General features: G+C 39.4%; 1 protein-coding gene and 1 long non-coding RNA gene across 5 annotated transcripts in view; one reads left to right on the plus strand and one right to left on the minus strand.

Moving 5' to 3' along the window:
* Nucleotides 1-1,148: 1,148 nt before the first annotated feature.
* Nucleotides 1,149-6,653, minus strand: LOC118494955. The gene is made up of 3 exons (XR_004897167.1): nucleotides 6,505-6,653; nucleotides 4,388-4,708; nucleotides 1,149-2,862 (listed from the first exon to the last, which is right to left on the minus strand). It is a non-coding gene; the product is annotated as an uncharacterized LOC118494955 (long non-coding RNA).
* pkd1a (polycystic kidney disease 1a) overlaps nucleotides 4,015-19,967 on the plus strand; it is a 61,476-nt gene continuing 45,523 nt past the window's right edge. For 2 of the 4 annotated variants that reach the window (XM_031289140.2, XM_031289144.2), the window contains exons 1-3: nucleotides 4,015-4,710; nucleotides 19,205-19,276; nucleotides 19,397-19,465. In XM_031289140.2, coding sequence (XP_031145000.1) covers nucleotides 4,436-4,710; nucleotides 19,205-19,276; nucleotides 19,397-19,465 — 416 coding nt within the window. In that variant the 5' untranslated portion in view covers nucleotides 4,015-4,435. The remainder of the gene's footprint in view (nucleotides 4,711-19,204; nucleotides 19,277-19,396; nucleotides 19,466-19,967) is intronic. The other 2 variants (XM_031289141.2, XM_031289143.2) reach the window with 1 other exon arrangement.

A 19,967-nucleotide genomic window follows, 5' to 3' on the forward strand; every position in this document is an offset into this window, starting at 1 on the left:
TCCCTTTTTTGTTAGGAAGAAACCTCGGACAGACCCAGACTCTTGGTAGGCGGTGTCTGACGGCACCAGTTGGGGGAGTGGTGAATGGTGGCAATAATAGTCATAATAAAGATAGTGAAACAGTGACCACAATGGTAGTCGTAGTAGTTCATGTCATAGTAGGGTACAGCAGGGTGTTACGGGGTGTAGTGTGGCACAGCAGCCTGGGTGGACGCGGTTGGACGCGGCAGGACGCAGTCGGACACTGCGGGGAATCGCAGAGCGTAGCAGGGTGTAGTAAGTCCATAGTGTCAGCTGCACCCAGGACCCCGGTGTAGGTGCCACCCAATTCCAAGCACATAAGCAGCCTTTTTATGTTACAGCTGGTGGAGCTCATTTTAACTACTTTGTTTGGAAAGTTTAATCTCTAGCACTGCATCATATTTCATAAATTGATAACATGTACAGTACGGGTCTTAGGTCCCCAAGTTGGGAACCGCTGGCTCGAGGTGAAATGAAAGAAGTTTAAACAGGTGTAGTCACTGCTGAGGAGAAAAACATGATGAAAACAAGCCTCTTTTCGCTGTTGTGCATTTTTTTCTCTGTTTTCAGTCACAATCACCTCCTTTTTCACCTCACCTCCGTTCCTCTCTACGACGTGCCTCCATCTCCCTCACTAACTCACTCTCTCCTTCTTTTTTTTTTTTTTTTTTATTTTAATTTGAGACAATACAAGAAACCACAAGTGATACAAGAGATAAACATAACCAGACAGTCACATAAAGAAAAGAAAGAGAAGAAAAAATAAATATATATATATATATATATATATATACATACATACATACACACATATACACATATAAGAGAGTTAGTAAAATAAAACTAGCAGTTGCAGTGCAAAATTAAATATTTCATGTGCTTTTTCAGTCACTTTTCAAATTCCTAACCCTATACACATTACTCTAGGCCATTCTTCTTTCAGATATAATTCTAATGGGGACCATTCTCTCCTTCTAGATCCCCACCTCTTCCTGTAGCCCTACAATAACACAGACAGAGGCCTCAGTAAGTGCTGTTTTCCTGGCCGGGCTGGAGGACCCTCCCCATAACCAAACAGGAGGCAAGCTCATTTTACCTTCACCCGGAACGGACCAGACTGGACCAGTCCAGGCCAGACAGATACCAAATACTACATTTCATACATGTGGATGAAGTGGTTCAGCAGGGCAGCTCAACTAGTCTGTAATGGCCAAATATGATCAGTCCACACTGTTCTATTTATATGGGGTTAGATCAGGATGAACTAACACATATACAGGCTTAGTGACAAAAATCCATATCCTGATACTATAAAGAATGTGTTTCTGGTATAGTTATATATCATAATATAGCAAAAATATACACATGTTAAATGACAACGTCAATAACTCATTGTGTTGTTATTTGCCACGCTGCAGTGTGGTTATAGAGATGGCAATGTCAGTCGGTCAGTCAGTCTACCTCTTTGATCTACACTAAAATATCTCAACAACAATTGGATGGATTGCCATGAAATTTTGTACAGACATCATGTTCCCCAGAGGATGAATCCTGATAACTTTGTTGATCCCCTGACCTTCACAATGAGGTTCACATTTGTGTTTTGGAGTGAAATGTATTGATAGATGAATTGCCATGAAATTTGGAATATGTATGCCCCTCTCAGGATGAACTTTAATAACTTTGGTCCATTCCCTTTTCATATACAGTAGCACCATCATCTAGTCATCATTTTTATGTGTCCAATACTTTGGTTTATGACGAAATACCAGACAAATACTCATTTCAGTAAAACTTTACTTTCACTGTACTTTGTGTTTAGTGTTAATTAGCAAATCATGCTAGCACACTGAGATAGCGAACATATACCTGCATTATACATGATTAACAGTATGTGCTAAGCGCTATTATACCTGCTAAACATCAGTATGTTATCATTGTTAGCATGTTTGCATGCTAACATTAGCCTAACATGGCTGTATGTTGTTTGTTTTATTTTGTTCAGAATCCGTCATTTTAAAGAGCAGAATTTTGTCAAATTAACTTGATTGGCAGATTATTGGATTCAATTTAACAAAATTTTACCGACCTGAAAGTAATAGAAAAATCAATGTGTCCTTTTTTAGGGAGCACTCTGGTGACTCAGTGGTCAACGGTCTAGTACCCTTTTCTCTGTGCTTGAAATATGTTTGAGTCATTTTGTGTCTTATAATAATGTGGGCTTGTGAAGCCCTTTGAAACTCTAACTGTAATTATGGGTCAAGCAATTAAACTTGACATGGATTGTCTCGACCTTTGTGTCACTTCCCTCCCTCCTTGTCCCTGTTAACTGTAAAAGCCCAAAAAATCTCCCTGTGTAAACTGTCTCTGTATCTTTCAGAGATGTTGCACTTCCGCCATGGCTCGAGGTAAGATTCTCTGATAAGCAAGTATGTAAAGCTGTATTCTCAAACACCTGCCACCTTAATTTTCTTACAAAATATTTTAGGGTGTCATGGTTTATCATTTTTTTATACTGATTAAGGGACACGAATGTTTAAGCCACTATGAATAGTCAGTATCATTTTCTCTGTGATGTCTATCACTATCTTTTTCTATTTACTTTTCAAATTTTTCACATTTGGTCCATCCACTCTTCCATTCACACATATTTTGCTTCGCAAGTATGAACTCTACAATGAAATGCTGCCAATGAGGATAAGAGAGCACAAGAGTTATTATGGGACTCTTCTTTTCTTTGTGCAGAGCCGCAGCTGCCTGCAGGGAGGATGGCTGGGCCCCGGCCAAGTCAAATACCCAGGAAACACCTCCAATACATGCCCTGCACCGCTTCAGGAAATACTGCAGAGAGAGAAAGGGAGGGGGACGTGTTTCTAAAATGTGAAGGAAGTTTTACAACTGTCATTTCACAAATCATTGCAGAGTGGGCCAGTGTTCCTACACTTCAGAAACATTTCACATCTCTGTGGGTGAAGGAGGCCATATCAGCAGCTGTCCAATCACTGCCTCAAGATTAATGAATGAGGAGTAGCTGCTATATAGTGATACAAATTCATGTTTTTGTACTTTGATTTTATATATATATATATATATATATATATATATATATATATTAGAATCCATCTATGCATAGTGAAGGTTGTGGTTAGGGGCTACAACTTTCATCAACCGACATGTAGCTCTTCTTCTGCAGAGATAATGAAACAGACACATATGCCAATACTGATTTCGCACATTTACATTGTACAGCCTCAGTTACTGTTAGAAACACAAAAAGGCTGCCTATATATGGAGTCGGGAGAGCTGTCAATTGTGGGAAACTGGATATGTCTCCTCTTCTGGCAAAAAAAAAAAAAAAACTGAAACAAAAAACAGCAGCTTTATAAAGCCTGTGAGAAACATCAGTATTTCACATTTGAGCCCACAACATATACCAATCGGCCTTTTTGTTGTTGTTATGTTGTTTTTGTAATCAGCATTGGTTGATTAGAATGGTACTGTTATTGATATGATTTTATGAATTCATAAATTGACCCTTGCACCTTGAGCAAGGCTGGATTACCAACTGGGCAAAGCATTATTATATTATATTAATATTCATTGGATGTAAGTTGGTTTTGCTAACTAAATTGGTTTGTATAAGTGCAAATTATGTCTGGGACAGTTCAAATGTCAAAGGGCCTTTGTAGTAATACCTGTCTCACCAGTGTGTCAAATTTACATGCTACATATTCCTCATTAAATATGTAATTAATCAGAGTGTCCATAGGGGCCTATGAGGCTAGTTTTTGCCTTGGGGCCCACTGGGTTGATCCAATAATGACCATAATAATAGAAAGAAAACCACAAATAGGCTACTATTGAGTAGTAATTGATTCAATATGAACACTAATTATATATTTATTTTATTTTTACTTTTTGTAATTATTTGTTTTATTTATAAGCGTTTTGTAAGTTGTGTTCAATACAAGACAGAGTACAATATAAGGGTTTTAGGTGCTTTATTGTAATTTCCCCACTGGGGATTAATAAAAAGTATAAATTTAATTAAATTTACATTCAGAAAGGAATGAGGGGACATAAATCAGTGCGCCTGCAGGTCTCAGCGGCGGCTCAGGGAACTGCATGATGTGGAAAGAGGAGGAGAGAGGAAGTTCTCCAAAACTTTTTTTTTTTCCCTGAAAGGATTCGGGAGAAGCTCCGTTAGATATTTAGAAGAGGGGAATCCGACCAGAAGAATAGAAGAAAACGCAGAGGAGATAACGGCGTCAAAGGGGTTATCCCTTCTTCTCTTTGTGTCTCCTCACATGAAAGCCGTGGAAAAAGGACGCGTGTTTGCCTTTGTCCTGTGTATTTTGTTCCTTACCAGACTGAGAGGACTTACACATCAGAGGCGATGAGATGTGAGTGAGCTATGCCTTGTGGAAATGGACAGACTTTATCCAAGCGAAAACATGGCGTCTACTTCCCGAGGTTTAGCTTCTTTTCCAGTCTGCTTGTGGCGCTCTGCTGCCTGGAGGCATGGGGCTCCGGGCCGCAGGGGGACGGCGGCAGGAGTTGCAGCCCCTGTCCCATTAACTGCAGCTGCGCGCTGGCGGGGCCCCAGCCATCCTGCGTCGTCAACTGCTCCAACATCGGGCTGGAGAGGGCCCCAGCAGCGGCAGACATCCCGCTGGCCACCAACGTACTGTAAGTAAAGTGCATAAACAGGCTGAGGAGGACAGAGATGTCTAGTGGAGGGTACATGAACTCAATTTAACCAGGTTTTAATGGTTGGAATAGTTTTAAGTTTACTCTAATGACAATTTTAAAAGGATCCTACTGGGGTATATTCATTTAAGTCTCATAGCATGGCAAGCAAGTAACCTAAAAGGCTACTTTAGATTTTTTTTTTCCGCCGCACTATTTATTTTTTTGTTATTCTTTTGACAAATTTGTGTTTATATTGATGGTTGTTTGCCATGTGGTGACCAGTAACTGGCTGGTTTACAATTTTTTTAATTTACACCACATCACTCTTTTTTTGCTTAATTTACAATTAAGAAAAATGTAGTTATCTTTAGGCTACCCTATATAAGTTGAGTTTATTTGTGCTTTTTTGTTTGTTGTCATGCGAGAAGCAAAATCAATTGGTCAATCGATAGGTCAATTGACAGAAATGTAATCAGCAGCTATTTTGATAATCGATTCATCATTTTAGTCACTGGTGAAGCAAAAAATGAAGTATATTTAAATATATAAGTATAATGAAATATTTTTGCAGCTTCTTAAATGTGTGTATTTACTGCTTTTCTGCATTGTGTAAAATTGGTCATGCATTTATTTCTCAATTTTCAGACATTACACATAATGATTTGGCGATTAATCGAGAAAATAATTGGCAGATTAGACACTAATGAATAGAATAATTTCTTGCAGCCAAAACCATGCATAAGCACTCTGACATACAGTATGTGGTGATTGAATTATAATGTGGCCTTGAAAAACTTTACACTGAACCTGCACTGTGCAACAGTGTAGGTTGTTATAAATTATATTTCAAGAAAAACATGCAACATTTATAATAATAAAAATGGGTAGGACTTTCTATGCATAAAGGTGACCTTTTCTTGTGTGGAACAGGCTTCTATTAAAGGCCAGACTGCTAGTGACACTGTGTGTGTTGATGTGTGTGTTATTCTTATGTGTCTCAGTTTTGGTAGTTTAAATGGAGTTGGTCACCAGAGAAGTGAACCTGGTGTTTGCGGTGCAGATCAGTGTTCAGCCTCTGGTGCTGCAGCAGCGAGAACATTCTGTTCTGCGCCGACGGAAGACATATGTTATCAATTATTTATCTCCCCTTACACTACCTTTTTATTTACGTTAGAGATGTACCAGGCCTATAGTCAATGCACATTATTTTGGAACTTTAAGAGACTTGACTAAATAAGCATGTGAATATTGTTTAAATTAGGTTTTGGATATACAACAACAAAAATTACAAATGCGTTTCAACTGAAATTCCTCACAACGAAAGGCAATGTGCATATTTGTTATTATTTTGAATGGATTTAAACTTTTCCCCTCATCTCAACAGGCTTCCTTAATAGCACTTGACATTTAGTGATATCTGCACATGGGAGGAAGAGTGCTCTTTTAGGTGCCCTGTTAATTAGAGACAGACCCTGCAGCAGGCTCTGTCTTTAATCATGTCAGACTCTATTGGAGCGATAATTGCATCAGTCTAGATAAACCTCCTTGGCTCTACTGTACCAGCAGAAGCCTTATGTGGAGGTGACTCACTGTGAACATTACTGTCCTCACTAATTTGGCTTCTTGTATGCTGCTCCCAAGCAGAAGCATGGAATTAAAATCAGATATTTTAATTAAGTCTCCAGCCAAGATCCAGTGGAGAACTTAACAGTATTTATTTTATAATGCTGCAGGTAGTGCTTGTACCTATCCAATCATTATTTAAAGAATAAAAGAAAGTAATTTACTTACAGGGACTTGGTCAAGGTAATGGCCAGACTGTCTGAGGCAGAGAGATGAGAGTGCAGAACTCAAAGCCGTAATGTATTAGTTAATTAATGCCCTCCTCCAGTCCTAGATGGGACTGTTTTCTCTCTCTTTGTGTTTTGAGTCCAGTTTGTTATTGGCACTGTTGTGTGTGAATTTGAGACTTTGGAGGAGTAAACAAACCGTGGATCTGGACTTGGATTGGTGTCAAGTGTCTTTACACATCAACTAGGAGGGATGTTGTAAATGAATAATAGGCTAGTGGCGGGTGTGTGTGTGTGTGTGTGTGTGTGTGTGTGTGTGTGTGTGTGTGTGTGTGCGCGCACACACAAGCGTGTATGTCACCATATGCAGTTGCAACTCTTTCGCTTCATACAGACTTGGCTAGTCCTGCTTTCATTCACAATGTCACTATGTACATGATACCATTGAAGGGGTGAGAGACAAAGCACATACATTCATAATCATCAAATGTTGATTATTCTCTATAAAAAATTCCAAAAGTAGCAGAAAATGCCCATCACAACCACATGCCAAAAGTGAGTGTTTTGTCTGACCAACAGTCCAAAGTCCAGAGATATTCCATTTACTATCAAATGAGACAAGGAAGGTAATCACACACTGGAGAAGCTGGATCCAAAAAAAATTTGTCATTTTTGCTTGAAAAATGACTTAAACCATTCATTGATTATCAAAATAGTTGCTGATTGATTAACTTATAGACTAATTGTTTCATCTCCAATCTTGGAACCCTTTGTTCGATTTAGCCTGTAAGGGCATGGGCCACTATTTTGGGGTAGCCAGTGTAGCCAGTGCGCTAGAGGTGTTGAAATTAATCAAATAATCGATGCATCGAATCGTGGACATGGACGATGCTGCATCGATAATCGGCCGGGCCATAATCGATTATTTCTGTTTACAATTTAATGTATGCCTAACAACCTTTCTGTTTACATATTCTGTTATGTTTTGCACATTCAGGAAGTGCTATGTGCTCAGTGCTGTAGTTTTATGTATCCAATTTATTTAGTATTAGAGCACTGCAGAATGTTTTGTTTTTGAAGTTTGAAAAGCTATGAATTAAATATCCCATATGGCTTTAATAGTAAAAAAATGTATTTGACGCATCGTGATGCATCGAGATATCGAATCGCTGACATGATAATCGTAATCGAATTGGGAGATCAGTGAAGATTCACACCTCTACTGTGCGCCAGTCATTGTTTAGAGTCAAAACTTTTTGGAGGTGTTTTAGGTCCAGACGACATTTCGGTTAATCTCTATAAACAGATATCTGCAAATGAATGCAGATAAATAAATAAAACTAAAATAATTAATTGTCACACAATAGCTGATGGTTTCCGAGATTGCATTTCGGTCAATACTACTCGGACTACAAATGAAAACCATGCTTCCCATACCAAAATCTTATTCTGTCTCTAACATATTCTGTTCATATGCAGATATCTGTTTCATATGCAGGTGTTTTCATCTCCATTGCAGATACATGATTAAGCATAGGCATTCAGATCTCACCTCATTATCAACATAGTTACTAAATGACTGTTATAACAGTCACCTCACTCAATAAATATTTGGGGCATGTTCAACTTTTATTTAAACTGAAACAGTGGTGTGTTGAACACCTTGTTGTGTATGCAAGTGCACTACCTTTTTTAATACCACAAATTTGCATGCACATCACTGCCGATTGGTTAACACCTCTGAAACACCCACCGACGTATCTCAAACCCTCTTGCACACCTTTTCGAGAAAACATGTCGTCAACCCGGACACCGTAGCAAAACACTCCTTATTTCAAGTGAGGCAAGGCACCTTCACTGTAAACACTGCAGGAAACCCTGGAATGCTGTAGTGATTTCAATGCTTTTTATGCACATTTATTTACTCATTTGTTTAGTTTTGCGATAAATAGATTAGGGGTGCAAGATATATCGACTCAATATCATTATCGCAATATATCGAAAGTATTGCAAAAAGTATGCAATATTTAGTTTATTTTGTGGAGCGCTGCGTCCCGTCCGTTGGCTGTGTGGCTTAGTTGTGTTTGATTTAGAGTAGGGATGAACGATTAATTGCATTTGCGATAATATCGCGATATGTTAAAACGCGATTTCCTAATCGCAAAGGCTGCGATTTGGTCACATGACTCGCGAGAGCAAATCAGTCTGCACTCCGCAGAGAAAGCATCAACTAGCACGCTAACGCTACGCCGTACCTTGAGCTGATTTCTGTCATTCAAACAACTCTGAGTTGTAGTTTAAAACTTTTACAGCCATTTTAATAAAATGAAGGGTTTTATTCAGACTCGAGTCCATACATGCAGTTAATGAATACAGGCACACAGAACTGAAGGCTTGGTTGGCAACGATTAGCGGTTAGCTCCGGTTAGCGGTTAGCTCCGTTATAAAGATATGAGTGGAGGAGCTGCCACTAAGAGGGGTAACAACCAGACTGATAAATGACGTTCGGGGAGCTTTCACAGCAGCGTGGCCGCGGTGTTTCAACAGTTTTATTAGTACAGTTAATCCCACGGCAAGAACACCAGCAACTAGCTAACGTAACGATAGCCTCTCTGAACAAGTGCACACGGCAGCACGCAACTTCACGAGGGGGAGGGGCTGGAGGTAGCTCCTCTCTGTGTACTGTAAAAAATTACACTGTTGTATGTGTGTGTGTGTGTGTGCGTGTGTGTGTATGTATATAAAAATATATACTATATACTATATTTTTACTTATTTAACTGTCTAGTGTGTAATTGTGTGTTCATACTATAAATTATATTATTATTCTTTGTTGAATAATACAGAAGACTAAGAGCTTAAAAAAATAATCGAATATCGAATCGCAATCGCAATATTTGGGAAAAAAATCGCAATTAGATTATTTTCCAAAATCGTTCAGCCCTAATTTAGAGCCCGCTTGAAACGCTATCATGATCATGTTTCATTGGTCAGTTGGCCACTTGTACATGTTAGTGCACATCAGCAGTTTATTTATTTTATACTGTACAACCAGTAAAACATGTGCTGTTCTGTAGACATGGTCCTTATTTATTTATTCATGTTGTACCAGTCCAATATGATCGTCGGTTGAAATAAACCTTGTGTTGTAAGAAAACTTGTTTAATTTGTTATGAATCTATTTTGATGCCTTTTCCTGTAACTTTTGTAATTTTACATATGTTTAAAAATATCAAAATTAATATCGATATCGCAATATTCACAATCGATATCGCAATATCACATTTTGTCAATATCGTGCAACCCTAAAATATATGAAAGGAAGCCAGTATGATGCAGTATTACTTTTTAAGGAAAGGATAATTGTGATGTTTTGTATATATGGTGTCTGTGGTGATTTATCGATCACAAGGTCAATTTATTGTATATAAGGAAGCAGGAAATGGCCTCCCTGATGAATTTGAAACCATGTTTTCATTTTGATGGACTTGCATTGAAGCTTTCACTGGTCTGCACCTTGCTGTGTGTGTGTTTGCTCATAGTGGGAACGTGTTGCCAAAACAATTCTTTAGTAGTTTAGTTTCTAGTGTAGAGTTCACCATTTGACAGTTTCAGCAGAGGCAGGCGCACGCATCGGAGGCATTTTCTGTGGTAAAATGAGGAAAGCAAAATTCAGATGTTCATTTTTTCCATCAAAATCAGCAATGCGATGTGACCTTCATGTGTCTCCGCTGGTCGTGAGAGAGGTAGAGAGTGAGAGAGAGGATAAGGCGCGATGGATTTGTTGTTGAATTTCCTTTTAATTTTCATGCACTTCTTTTTTGCATAAAGACATTTAGATTATCACAGCAGTAGTTATTTTGGCAGAGCGTGATTATGTTGACTTTAAATTTGTGTTTGTGCATTGTTTTAGATATTTTTTTAATAATGTTCAAAGCCAGTGTTTTCACTGGTCTGTGTAGTCTTATTGCATTTATCAGAGGATAAATTAGACTATAAATTATTTTTCCTATAAGAAAAATCCTGATTCGTGATTTATAAAAGGTTATTTCATCAAGAAATATTGAGATATTACTACTCTACTCTAAAGTTTGCTGTATGGAGTCTGGTCTAAAATATGCACACATGCTCTGTGAGCCTGGAGGGGATTTCAAGCTTGTTTTCTGTTTAATGTCAGAAAGCTGTTCACAATGACAAAACTGTTTTGTTAAACATGTTTCCTTTCAGTGAAAAGCAACATATTTTCATATGATGAATTAAAAGGTTAGACGGTAATAAAAAACTGAAGCAAGAACGCAATGAAAAGGACCTAAAAAAAAAGTTGAAGTAATTATCTTCTAATCTCCTCTGTGCCCCTACCTGGCCTCACATTTAAATATTTTAGACATACAGCTGGTATATACAGTATATATTTTTGAACATACTACAAAGAGCAGTTGGAGAAAAGCATTCCTATTACACACCAATCCATCTGTTCCAACCCACACACATCATAAAAATCTCTTAGCACTTCATACAGACAGTTTATGCAACTCTGAAGTCACTTTTGGGAAATGCTTGTGGATTCCCCTAAGGTTTTTAAAATCTCTATAGTCTTTGTTTAGTATGCAGAATGCTGTGACACCATTTATTGTGGTGCTATGCCTGTCCTGGGATAGTAGACAAAGAAAGGTGATGAAGAAATTCAGTCAACATCTGTCTGAAAGTGCACAGTTTAGAACTCTTATTCAGTTCACACTGGAAGACAAGGGGTTGGTGTAATAGAATTTATAGAATAGCATTATAGAAAACATGTTATTTAATGCATTGCTTAGTATTTCAAACTTCAATTTCATTGCTGTTATTTTCCTTTTAAAAGCTTGGTAACCTTGGTCAATAGGTTATAGAAACAACAAATATTCTAACATACTGATGATTGTGGAGTTCTTATATCTGCAGTCATTTGACCCTTTGTATAAAGGCTACAGTACACACATTAAATTCAGTTAAGTCAGTCAAATAAAAAATAACACAGAGGCCACGTCAGAGTCGAAGGAAATTGTTTGCTTTTTAAATTACAGTACAAGCTGAGAAGACTTTTCATAAAAGCAAAGAGACACATAGGTGCTTCGCAGTTGCTGGAAAACAAACATGTGAGGAAACACTTGATTGTTTTTATTTTGTATTGAACACAAACTATATATGTCAGGCTTAGCTCTGTGTTGTCACACTTGAGTCAGCCGTCATCAGTCTTTGCTCTAGGCTACTTTAGCTACTTTGTTAGCCGCAGGTACTTTGTCTCAGCTGTGCTTTGATGTAAATGTTAACGCTAATATGCTTACAATTTACATTAAATTAATAGCTTGTTAATATGTATGTTGCATGTTAGTGTACCTTTTTAATGCTAACGTTGCTTTAGTGAGGGGGGCCTCTGTGTGTTAAACCGTGTTACATTAATGATAGCATACTAACCTGCTTAGCACTTGCATGGGATGTATATATGCTAGCATGTTAACGTTACTTTTTTCATGCTATCATTAGTTGTGTAAGAAGGGAGTTGATCTTTTAGGACTCTCACAGTTCATTTCTCACTACCTGTACAGCATGTTAGCACACTATGTTTGCAATATTATTTTAATATTAACTTGAATATAAACTCAATTCAAAGTCATTTCCCCCTTGAAAAAAGCTAAAAATGTTGCTAAGATAAAATATTGTGTATAGGTGCCAGAGCACAAAAAATACTGTGAAATGGTTTTGGTTCCTGTTCGATTGTAGTTGTTTGTTCTGTATGTTGTGTGTTCAAAAATATAAAAATAATACAAAATTGATCATAAAAAACATTTTAATTTAATGTTGACCCTTCAAACACAGGTGTAACTAATAACATCACTAATTGCTAACTATGATGCCATCCTTAAAGTTACCAGTTCATCTGTGCGTTTTCTACTAAGTTAAAATGTCTGAGGTGTACAGGAGCTGGTGAGTAGCTAATGGGATTTGGTTATTAGTTTGATATTAGAGTTATTGTAGCCATGCTTCTTGTGTGGCTTTAAAGAAAATTGTACATTTTAACTCAACATAACCCAACTTTAAAAGTTTGTATACAGTTACAGCAGCATTTCCATGTGTACTGATTCTGCATGCTGTTTCTACATGAACAGTTTTTCCAATTCCAGTAGATTGGTTGGAAATGGAAAAAGAGGTTGCATTGTGTAGAGATTAACTTGGTAAAGAAAGTAATAATTTAGTTTCCAAACTAATTTTCCTTATGTTGTTGAAGACTATATCTGTCTTTAGCAGTGCACACTTTACATGAACTGTGACATGAACACCCGTATGGTCTTACACATGCTAATGGTCCTATCCGCCCTGCTCAGGAGAATTTTGTGGTGTAACCATGGCAGCAACATGCATACACACACACAGACGTACTGCAAGCGTGGTGATGCGTTTTTTAGAGTCTATTGTAAAGTCTATTTACAGCGAGCAGTTTTGTCTTTGCACTGAGGCTTCACAGCTGTCTGACAGACAAGATTCAATCTCATATTCTGCCACTTTTTGGGGGTTTTCAATCTCTGCTCCTCTCCTCCTCCAGAGATGGTTCCTCCACCACTTCTACACACGCACACGCTGGCTTTAATGAAGTGGGAAAGGAAAGATTGAATCTACCAGCCATATGCGAGGGAGAATTTGTTGTGTTACCGTGGCAATAGTAACTAATGACATCACTCTCAGAAGCGCAGACATTCCAGAGGGAAGAAACAGAGAGAGAAGACAAGGCAGCTCCCATGCTCCGTGTGTGTGTGTGTGTGTGTGTGTGTGTGTGTGTGTGTGTGTGTGTGTGTCTGTATGTCCAGGCACTAGTAATTTTTAACTGGTGGTAACAGAAATGTCTTGGTTCTATTATTAACTAATTTAGGTGGTGGTGGTGGTTACACGGCAGACTGAAGAAGGAATTTTTGCAAGAAGGCCTGTGTGTGTGTGTGTGTGTGTGTGTGTGTGTGTGTGTGTGTGTGTGAGAGACACTTTTTACATAACGTAGATTGCAGCAATGTGGGGGAGATGCATCTACACTGTCGTAAATAACACAAGACAAGTGGAAGTAGCAGGGGGTTGTACTACGTAGTGAGATTAATGGGTTAGCGAAGTTAAGCCTAAACCCAGAGTTTTTGTGTGTGCAATTTCATAAAAACAAGTAGGGAGAAAAAAAAAAGAGGGTGTGTGTGTGTGTGTGTGTGTGTGTGTGTGTGTGTGTGTGTACGCATCAGTCTTTGAGTGAGTGTGTTAAACCGCTGCACACAGCTGCCCTTCACTTGCCAGCTGGACACCAGACGACCCAGGCAGCAGCAGCTGGAAAAATGGACAGAATGTTCTAAAGATGTTCAGGAGAGGAGAGGAGAGGCATAGAAGCAAAGTTTTAGGCTTTTTAGACCAAACCTCTCAATCAACATCCCCGTCTCCCCAACTCCTCATGCCATTCCCCTAATTTCATGCTCCCTCTCTTCCTTCAGTAGGGAAAGTACCCAACTACTTCTGAGATCCCCCCCCCCCCGACACACACACACACACACACACACACACACACACACACACACACACACACACACACACACACACACTTATGGCCCAGGCATGAGGTCCCTTATTGCCACTTCAGGAGGAGGCCCATGGGACAGGCAGCCCACAGTGGGGCGATTGTTCTCCAGACCTGGCCTGCGTCGCTCACAGTTGGTTCCCCCAGTTTATCCTGTGCTTTTCCTTCACACCTGCCTTCTCCTCCTCTAACTCCATCATCTTTAACCTAATATAATAATCCTTTGCTTTTGTCCTGCTCCCTCTCCTGTAAGACTCATACAGGTCTGCCCAGCCTTCAAACATAAACAAAGCAGCAGAGTGAAAAAAAAGGGGAAAGAAATTGAGAGGAGTGACTGGGGGAGGGTAGGAGCGGCAGAGGGATCAGGCAGGGAGGCTGAGGGTGATGAAAGCGACCACAGAGCAGTCTGTGTTTAGTGGGTTAGTGGAGCGCTGGCCTTCACTTACAGGGACTTGGACCACTTCGCCACCACGATGCAGGAGATACCAATCTGTCCTATGATCAGACCTAAATCACAGTTTTCATCACCAAACTTAAAACTTTTTTTGTTCTCATTTTTGTGCAGAGGGAAGACAAATGAAGTCAAACAGATATAAATCTATTTTAGTGGCTTTCTTTGTTTTTTGTTTTATTTCCTCCATCTCTGTCTCTTCAGATTTATTTTTTCCTCTCCAGAGCCCATACCCACTCCTCCACTGTCATTCCCACTGCCCGAGCACAGAGTAGTCAATGAGGTGTGTGTGTGTGTGTGTGTGTGTGTGTGTGTGTGTGTGTGTGTGTGTGTGTGTGTGTGTGTGTGTGTGTGTGTGTGTGTGTGTGTGTGTGTGTGTGTGTGTGTGCGTGCGTGCGTGCGTGTGTGCGTGTTCTCATCCTACAGCTCAGAATAAGTGGCACCAGACAGGCCTTATAAGGAATGGTTAGATCATTGGCCACACCGTTAGTAAAACAGAACCGTGTGTGTGTGTGTGTGTGTGTGTGTGTGTGTGTGTGTGTGTGTAGGCCTATACACACCTCAAGTGGGCTTTACTGTGTGTGTAAGTAAAACCATGTGTGTCCAGAGGTAGCTGAGAGAACGGAAGCCTGTTGCTAATAGACATGGTGAAGGTCACATTATATGGTCATGTTAAACACACATATACACACAACACCACACACACACACACACACACACACACACACACACACACACACACACACACACACACACACACACCTTCTCTCTACTTAATCTACTCTTGTCTATGCAGCGATGCCCATAAGGTCAAAAAGACCGTTTGTGTTTACAGTTGAGTTGTACACACACACACACACACACACACACAGACACCGGCGTTGATGTTAATAGCATTACAAAAGGCGAGGTGTTAACCTAATATGTGAATGTTCAGCTTGTGGGTGGAGCGTCTTAATGTTGTCCTGTTTCATCTACTGATGGGTTTAGCAGAGGAGATCTCCCTCTCTCTCTCTCTCTCTCTCTCTCTCTCTCTCTCTCTCTCCTCCATCTTTCTTACACAGCGTGTCTGGAATGTACAGATGTTTCCTTTTGGGAATGGGCGTCCTGCTCTGTTCACACACATAGAAAGAAAGAAAGAAAGAGAGAGAGGAGAAAGGAGTGTGCATTCCCATACACTCAAACACACATTTTTTTCTGTCTTAGACTTTGATTATGAATTGTTGCTGTGAAATTAGTGTCTACTGAACAAACTCAAGGCCGGCAGTATCTTGTCGTCCCTAACACACACACACACACACACACACACACACACAGAGTGCATTTTGTCCTCCCTCTGGCTTCTTGTCTCCTGGCTCCTTGTTTTTTTCTCGCTTCCTTTTGTCTCGTTCTCACATGCAGCTGAGACTTTGCTGCGAATGCACACACACAGAAGACCAAAGCCACTTAACTTAGCTCGACTCCGTCCTGCTTCCTCTTCTGCTCTCCTTGTCTCTGCAACTCAACACAGTTCCACCAATTCAGTTTTCTCATTTCCTGACTCCTTTTATCTACTGGTATCTCGCTCAACATACCGGTAACATTGTGTATGCAGTGTACAGTATGTGTGCATGTATACTATACTCATTAAAGCTGGACCAATAAATTAGCCAGGCTTATATGTTGGCTGGTATTAGTTTATTGCAGATATAATGAAGCATAGCGTAAGTTCTGGCAGATCACAGAGTCAAGCTCGGCTATGATATCAGCTCATAGCTAACAGTTCCTAAGCCAGCACAACAGCAGATGGCTCAGCTGATTCCTTCTTTTGATTGGATTTCCAAATAGCGCACTCTATTTAAACTGCTTTTCCCAGCCTACCTTGCTGCATCTCTGCAAGCGCTTGCAACCTACCTCCACCCCAGCTCCTCCTTTTAAATTCATGTTGTCTGACTTAATCAATGTCGTGTCTCTGTCATTGATGCTGCTCTGTTCTGTACGCTATGGGGATACTGCACTGCTGCTCTCCCCGCTTAAGGCTTTCCATACATGCACATGGAAGGGCAGGGAGGTGTGCTCTCCAAATTGCAGATTAATTAATCTATTTTGACAAAGTGGTCCTGACTGAACTGTGTTGCATATTCTGGCTTATTAGTAACACAGAATTTTTATACAGAAATACCATGGATATGTTTAAGGCTAATTTAGAGACAAAATTCTTGCCATTACTTTTGTCCTATGGAGAGACTTTGTTTACTTTCAAAATGTAAAATGTTCTACTCAGTACTTATGTTGGTCACAATTATTTAATAACCACATAATTTAAGGGATACTTGTGAAAAATATTTGTTTATGTAAAACAAACATTGCCATGTGTAACAGTCCAATATTGATATCAGTATTTGGTCTTAAAACTCTGGTATAGGTCAGGTTTGTATTATTTTCCAATAATAACATATTTTTAAATGATACTAAGAAAATCAAAGGCCATTAACATAGTAGAAGAGAGTGTGACTGTCCTGAAATTTACAATTTAATTTTATTCCTCAAATTTGGCCATTTGAAAGTAACTACAAAAAATGTCTGAATTTGAGTAATTCCTTCAATCATGTCAAGTGCCAAAGTGAAAGTGAGCCCTGTCTGCTGGTTCTTGTTGTCCTGCTCATCTTTCACCTCCGCTTCTCTCTTCTTGTCACTAGTAAAGGAGGAATAATGTGTTTAAGTAATCAACTATACCTACTGTGGGTAAGAACAGAACTGAAGAGGATAAAAAAGGCAAAACCTGACATGTGCTGTTTCACAGTAGACTCAAAAAGGAAGTCTATGATTTAAAGTGCAATACATGAATATATGAATGTGGGCGAGTGACATTTACAGTAGTTTCCACATTAGCATATTCTATCGCCTTTTAGTCACATCCTGACTAACAGAGGTTTATTGCCTACTGTTTACTGTCGTAAATGATTCACTCACAAACCCAATTAGCCAAATTAAACTACTAATCACATTATTAGGCAACTCACGTCTTCATTATAATTGTAGGTTTAAAGCTGGATGGCATCATTTTATATATGATTTTATAATGGTAACCCCTTATTGGCTGAAGCTGTGATTTAAGGTTGCAGTACACTTGACTCAACATGTGACATTCAAACAGCTTACTGAACTTAAAGGAACATTCCACTAATTTTACACACAAAGGTCAGGTTAGGGGAGTACTACTTAGCTTGTGAAAACACTATGCTGTCATTCTGGAGGCTTCTGGAGGTTCGAGTCGAGAAAATAACCCTGATGTTGTCATAGTAATGTCATTAGCCTGGGCTTTGAGACTTAAAACATCTTTAAAGCCTGTGTTACAAACATGGGACATGGGGTTTGAAAGAAGTTGCCATTTATTAGACAGGGATAGTCATAACAAATATTGGTATTGGTTGCATTATGGGAAATGTGGGATCTTGCGTTTTTGTAGCTTGACCCATGCAAGGGACTAAAAAGTCAGCATGCCTCAGCCTCTGCTTATTTAATTTCGACCATTCTTCTTCAAAACTGTCACTTGTGAGTCCCCCAACTTTATGAAAGAGTGTCCATTTAATTTTGGTGATTTTCATTATTTAATTATTTACTTGGGGCGTCTTGGTAGCTTTAGGGTCTAACATACACACACCATGCAATAATTTGACCCCAGTTTGAATTTGGCCAGGGAGCACTTTCTGTCACTCTCTACTAGCTGTCAAATTAAATACAAAAAAGAAATTACTGTATAAGCACTTCAACAATTTCTGTAATTCCTAAAGAAATTGATAGTTATGCTATGTGACATTTACTGACAACAGCTGTATTATGACTTTTCATTGCAAATAAAATATTAACCAGAACTAGGTGTCAAAATAATCGGATAAATGAGTTCACAACAGAAAATTCCCACTACAGTAATATTGTGAGATAGGGCATGCCTTGTCGGAGGTCTGCACTCCCAAAGAGCCCTTCTAGTTTGTAGTATTGTGTAGGATTGGGCATTGAGAACCGGTTCCAACTTGGAATCGTTTCAAAAATGGAATCGTTTTTTTTATTGGAATCGTTTGGAAAATTCGGTTTCAAATCCGATCATCGGTTTCAAATTTTACACGTTCAAGTTTTGGTTTCCTTAGCAGCCACCATACTTCCAGGCACTTGTTGTGTTGCAGCAACGGAACACATTAAGTGGCGCTCTAGTGTGGCTTGATTTGACGTTGAAAAAGCTTGGTAAAACTGTAAATCACCATTGAATCAGAATTTTAAAAATCCTCTCATCTGTGAAATAAGCATATGAACCGTTTTAACTCCAGAAGAATCCAGAGAATCGATAAGAACCGGAATCAAAAGGAAAATCGGGATTGGAATCAGAATTGTCGAAATCAAAACAATGCCCAACCCTAGTATTGTGTTCTTCAGCACATCTATGTCATATTTACATGTGTAAATGTGCACATTTTGTGTACTACGTGTGTTTTTCATCTCCACCACTCGTTTGTATGAGCTAAATGTTTCAGTTTCTCTCTACTTTGCTATCATTACATTTCATTTCCCAGCACTTACACAACGACATTATATGGTAAATTATTTGTAACGTCTGATGATACTTTGTGAGTGTGTGTGCCTGCAATCATCTTGCCCGTCATGCATTTTAAATGTGGACATGTTGGTTTGTTCCCGCAGAGATCTTTCCAAGAACCACATCTCCTCTCTTGATACCAGCCTGCTAGATCGCCTCACGGGCCTCAGAGAGCTGTGAGTATGCACAGCATTATGTGTTTGTGTATTCATATAGTTTCACCTACACCCAATCCATCTGCAACTCTGTCGATCTATTTAACTATGCATTTATCTACATATGTATCTATCTTTAAGGAATCTTCAGGGGAACAGGATCAATGTTCTCCCCAGAGTAGTCTTCTGCTGTGGGCCGCTGTCAATCCTGTGAGTACAAAGTCTAGAGAAGATGAGGACCTGGCAAACCCAAGGTCGAGAGAAGTGGAGATTGAGGAAGATTAAAAAGAAAGCAGTATGGAGAAAGGATTGGTTTAGTCTGGATTTAAGTAGGCAGAAATCCCTGGAGTAAGCTTGTTGGACCAAAGAGCATTCACACACATATCCACACATGCGCACACACACACACACACACACCAATCACAGCACGATTAAGTTCAATTACAGCTTACTGCTCCAGGCTCTCACTACCTCCCTCCACCCCTTGCTCCATCTCTCCCTTCCTCCATCCATTACCTTATTTCTTCCACCCATTGGATGGGCATTTAAGCATGTGTGTGTGTGTGTGTGTGTGTGTGTGTTTGTTGAGAGAGGACTCTGGTGGTTTCCATCAGTTCCTTCCAAAACCACCACACAACGGCCCCATTATGTAGCCTACTGGATAGAGGAGAGAGGGAGGGAGAAGGAGATCATGAGTGGAGAAGGAAAAGGG

This window comes from Sander lucioperca, chromosome 4, assembly GCF_008315115.2.
Source record: "Sander lucioperca isolate FBNREF2018 chromosome 4, SLUC_FBN_1.2, whole genome shotgun sequence".
Lineage (NCBI taxonomy): Eukaryota > Metazoa > Chordata > Actinopteri > Perciformes > Percidae > Sander > Sander lucioperca.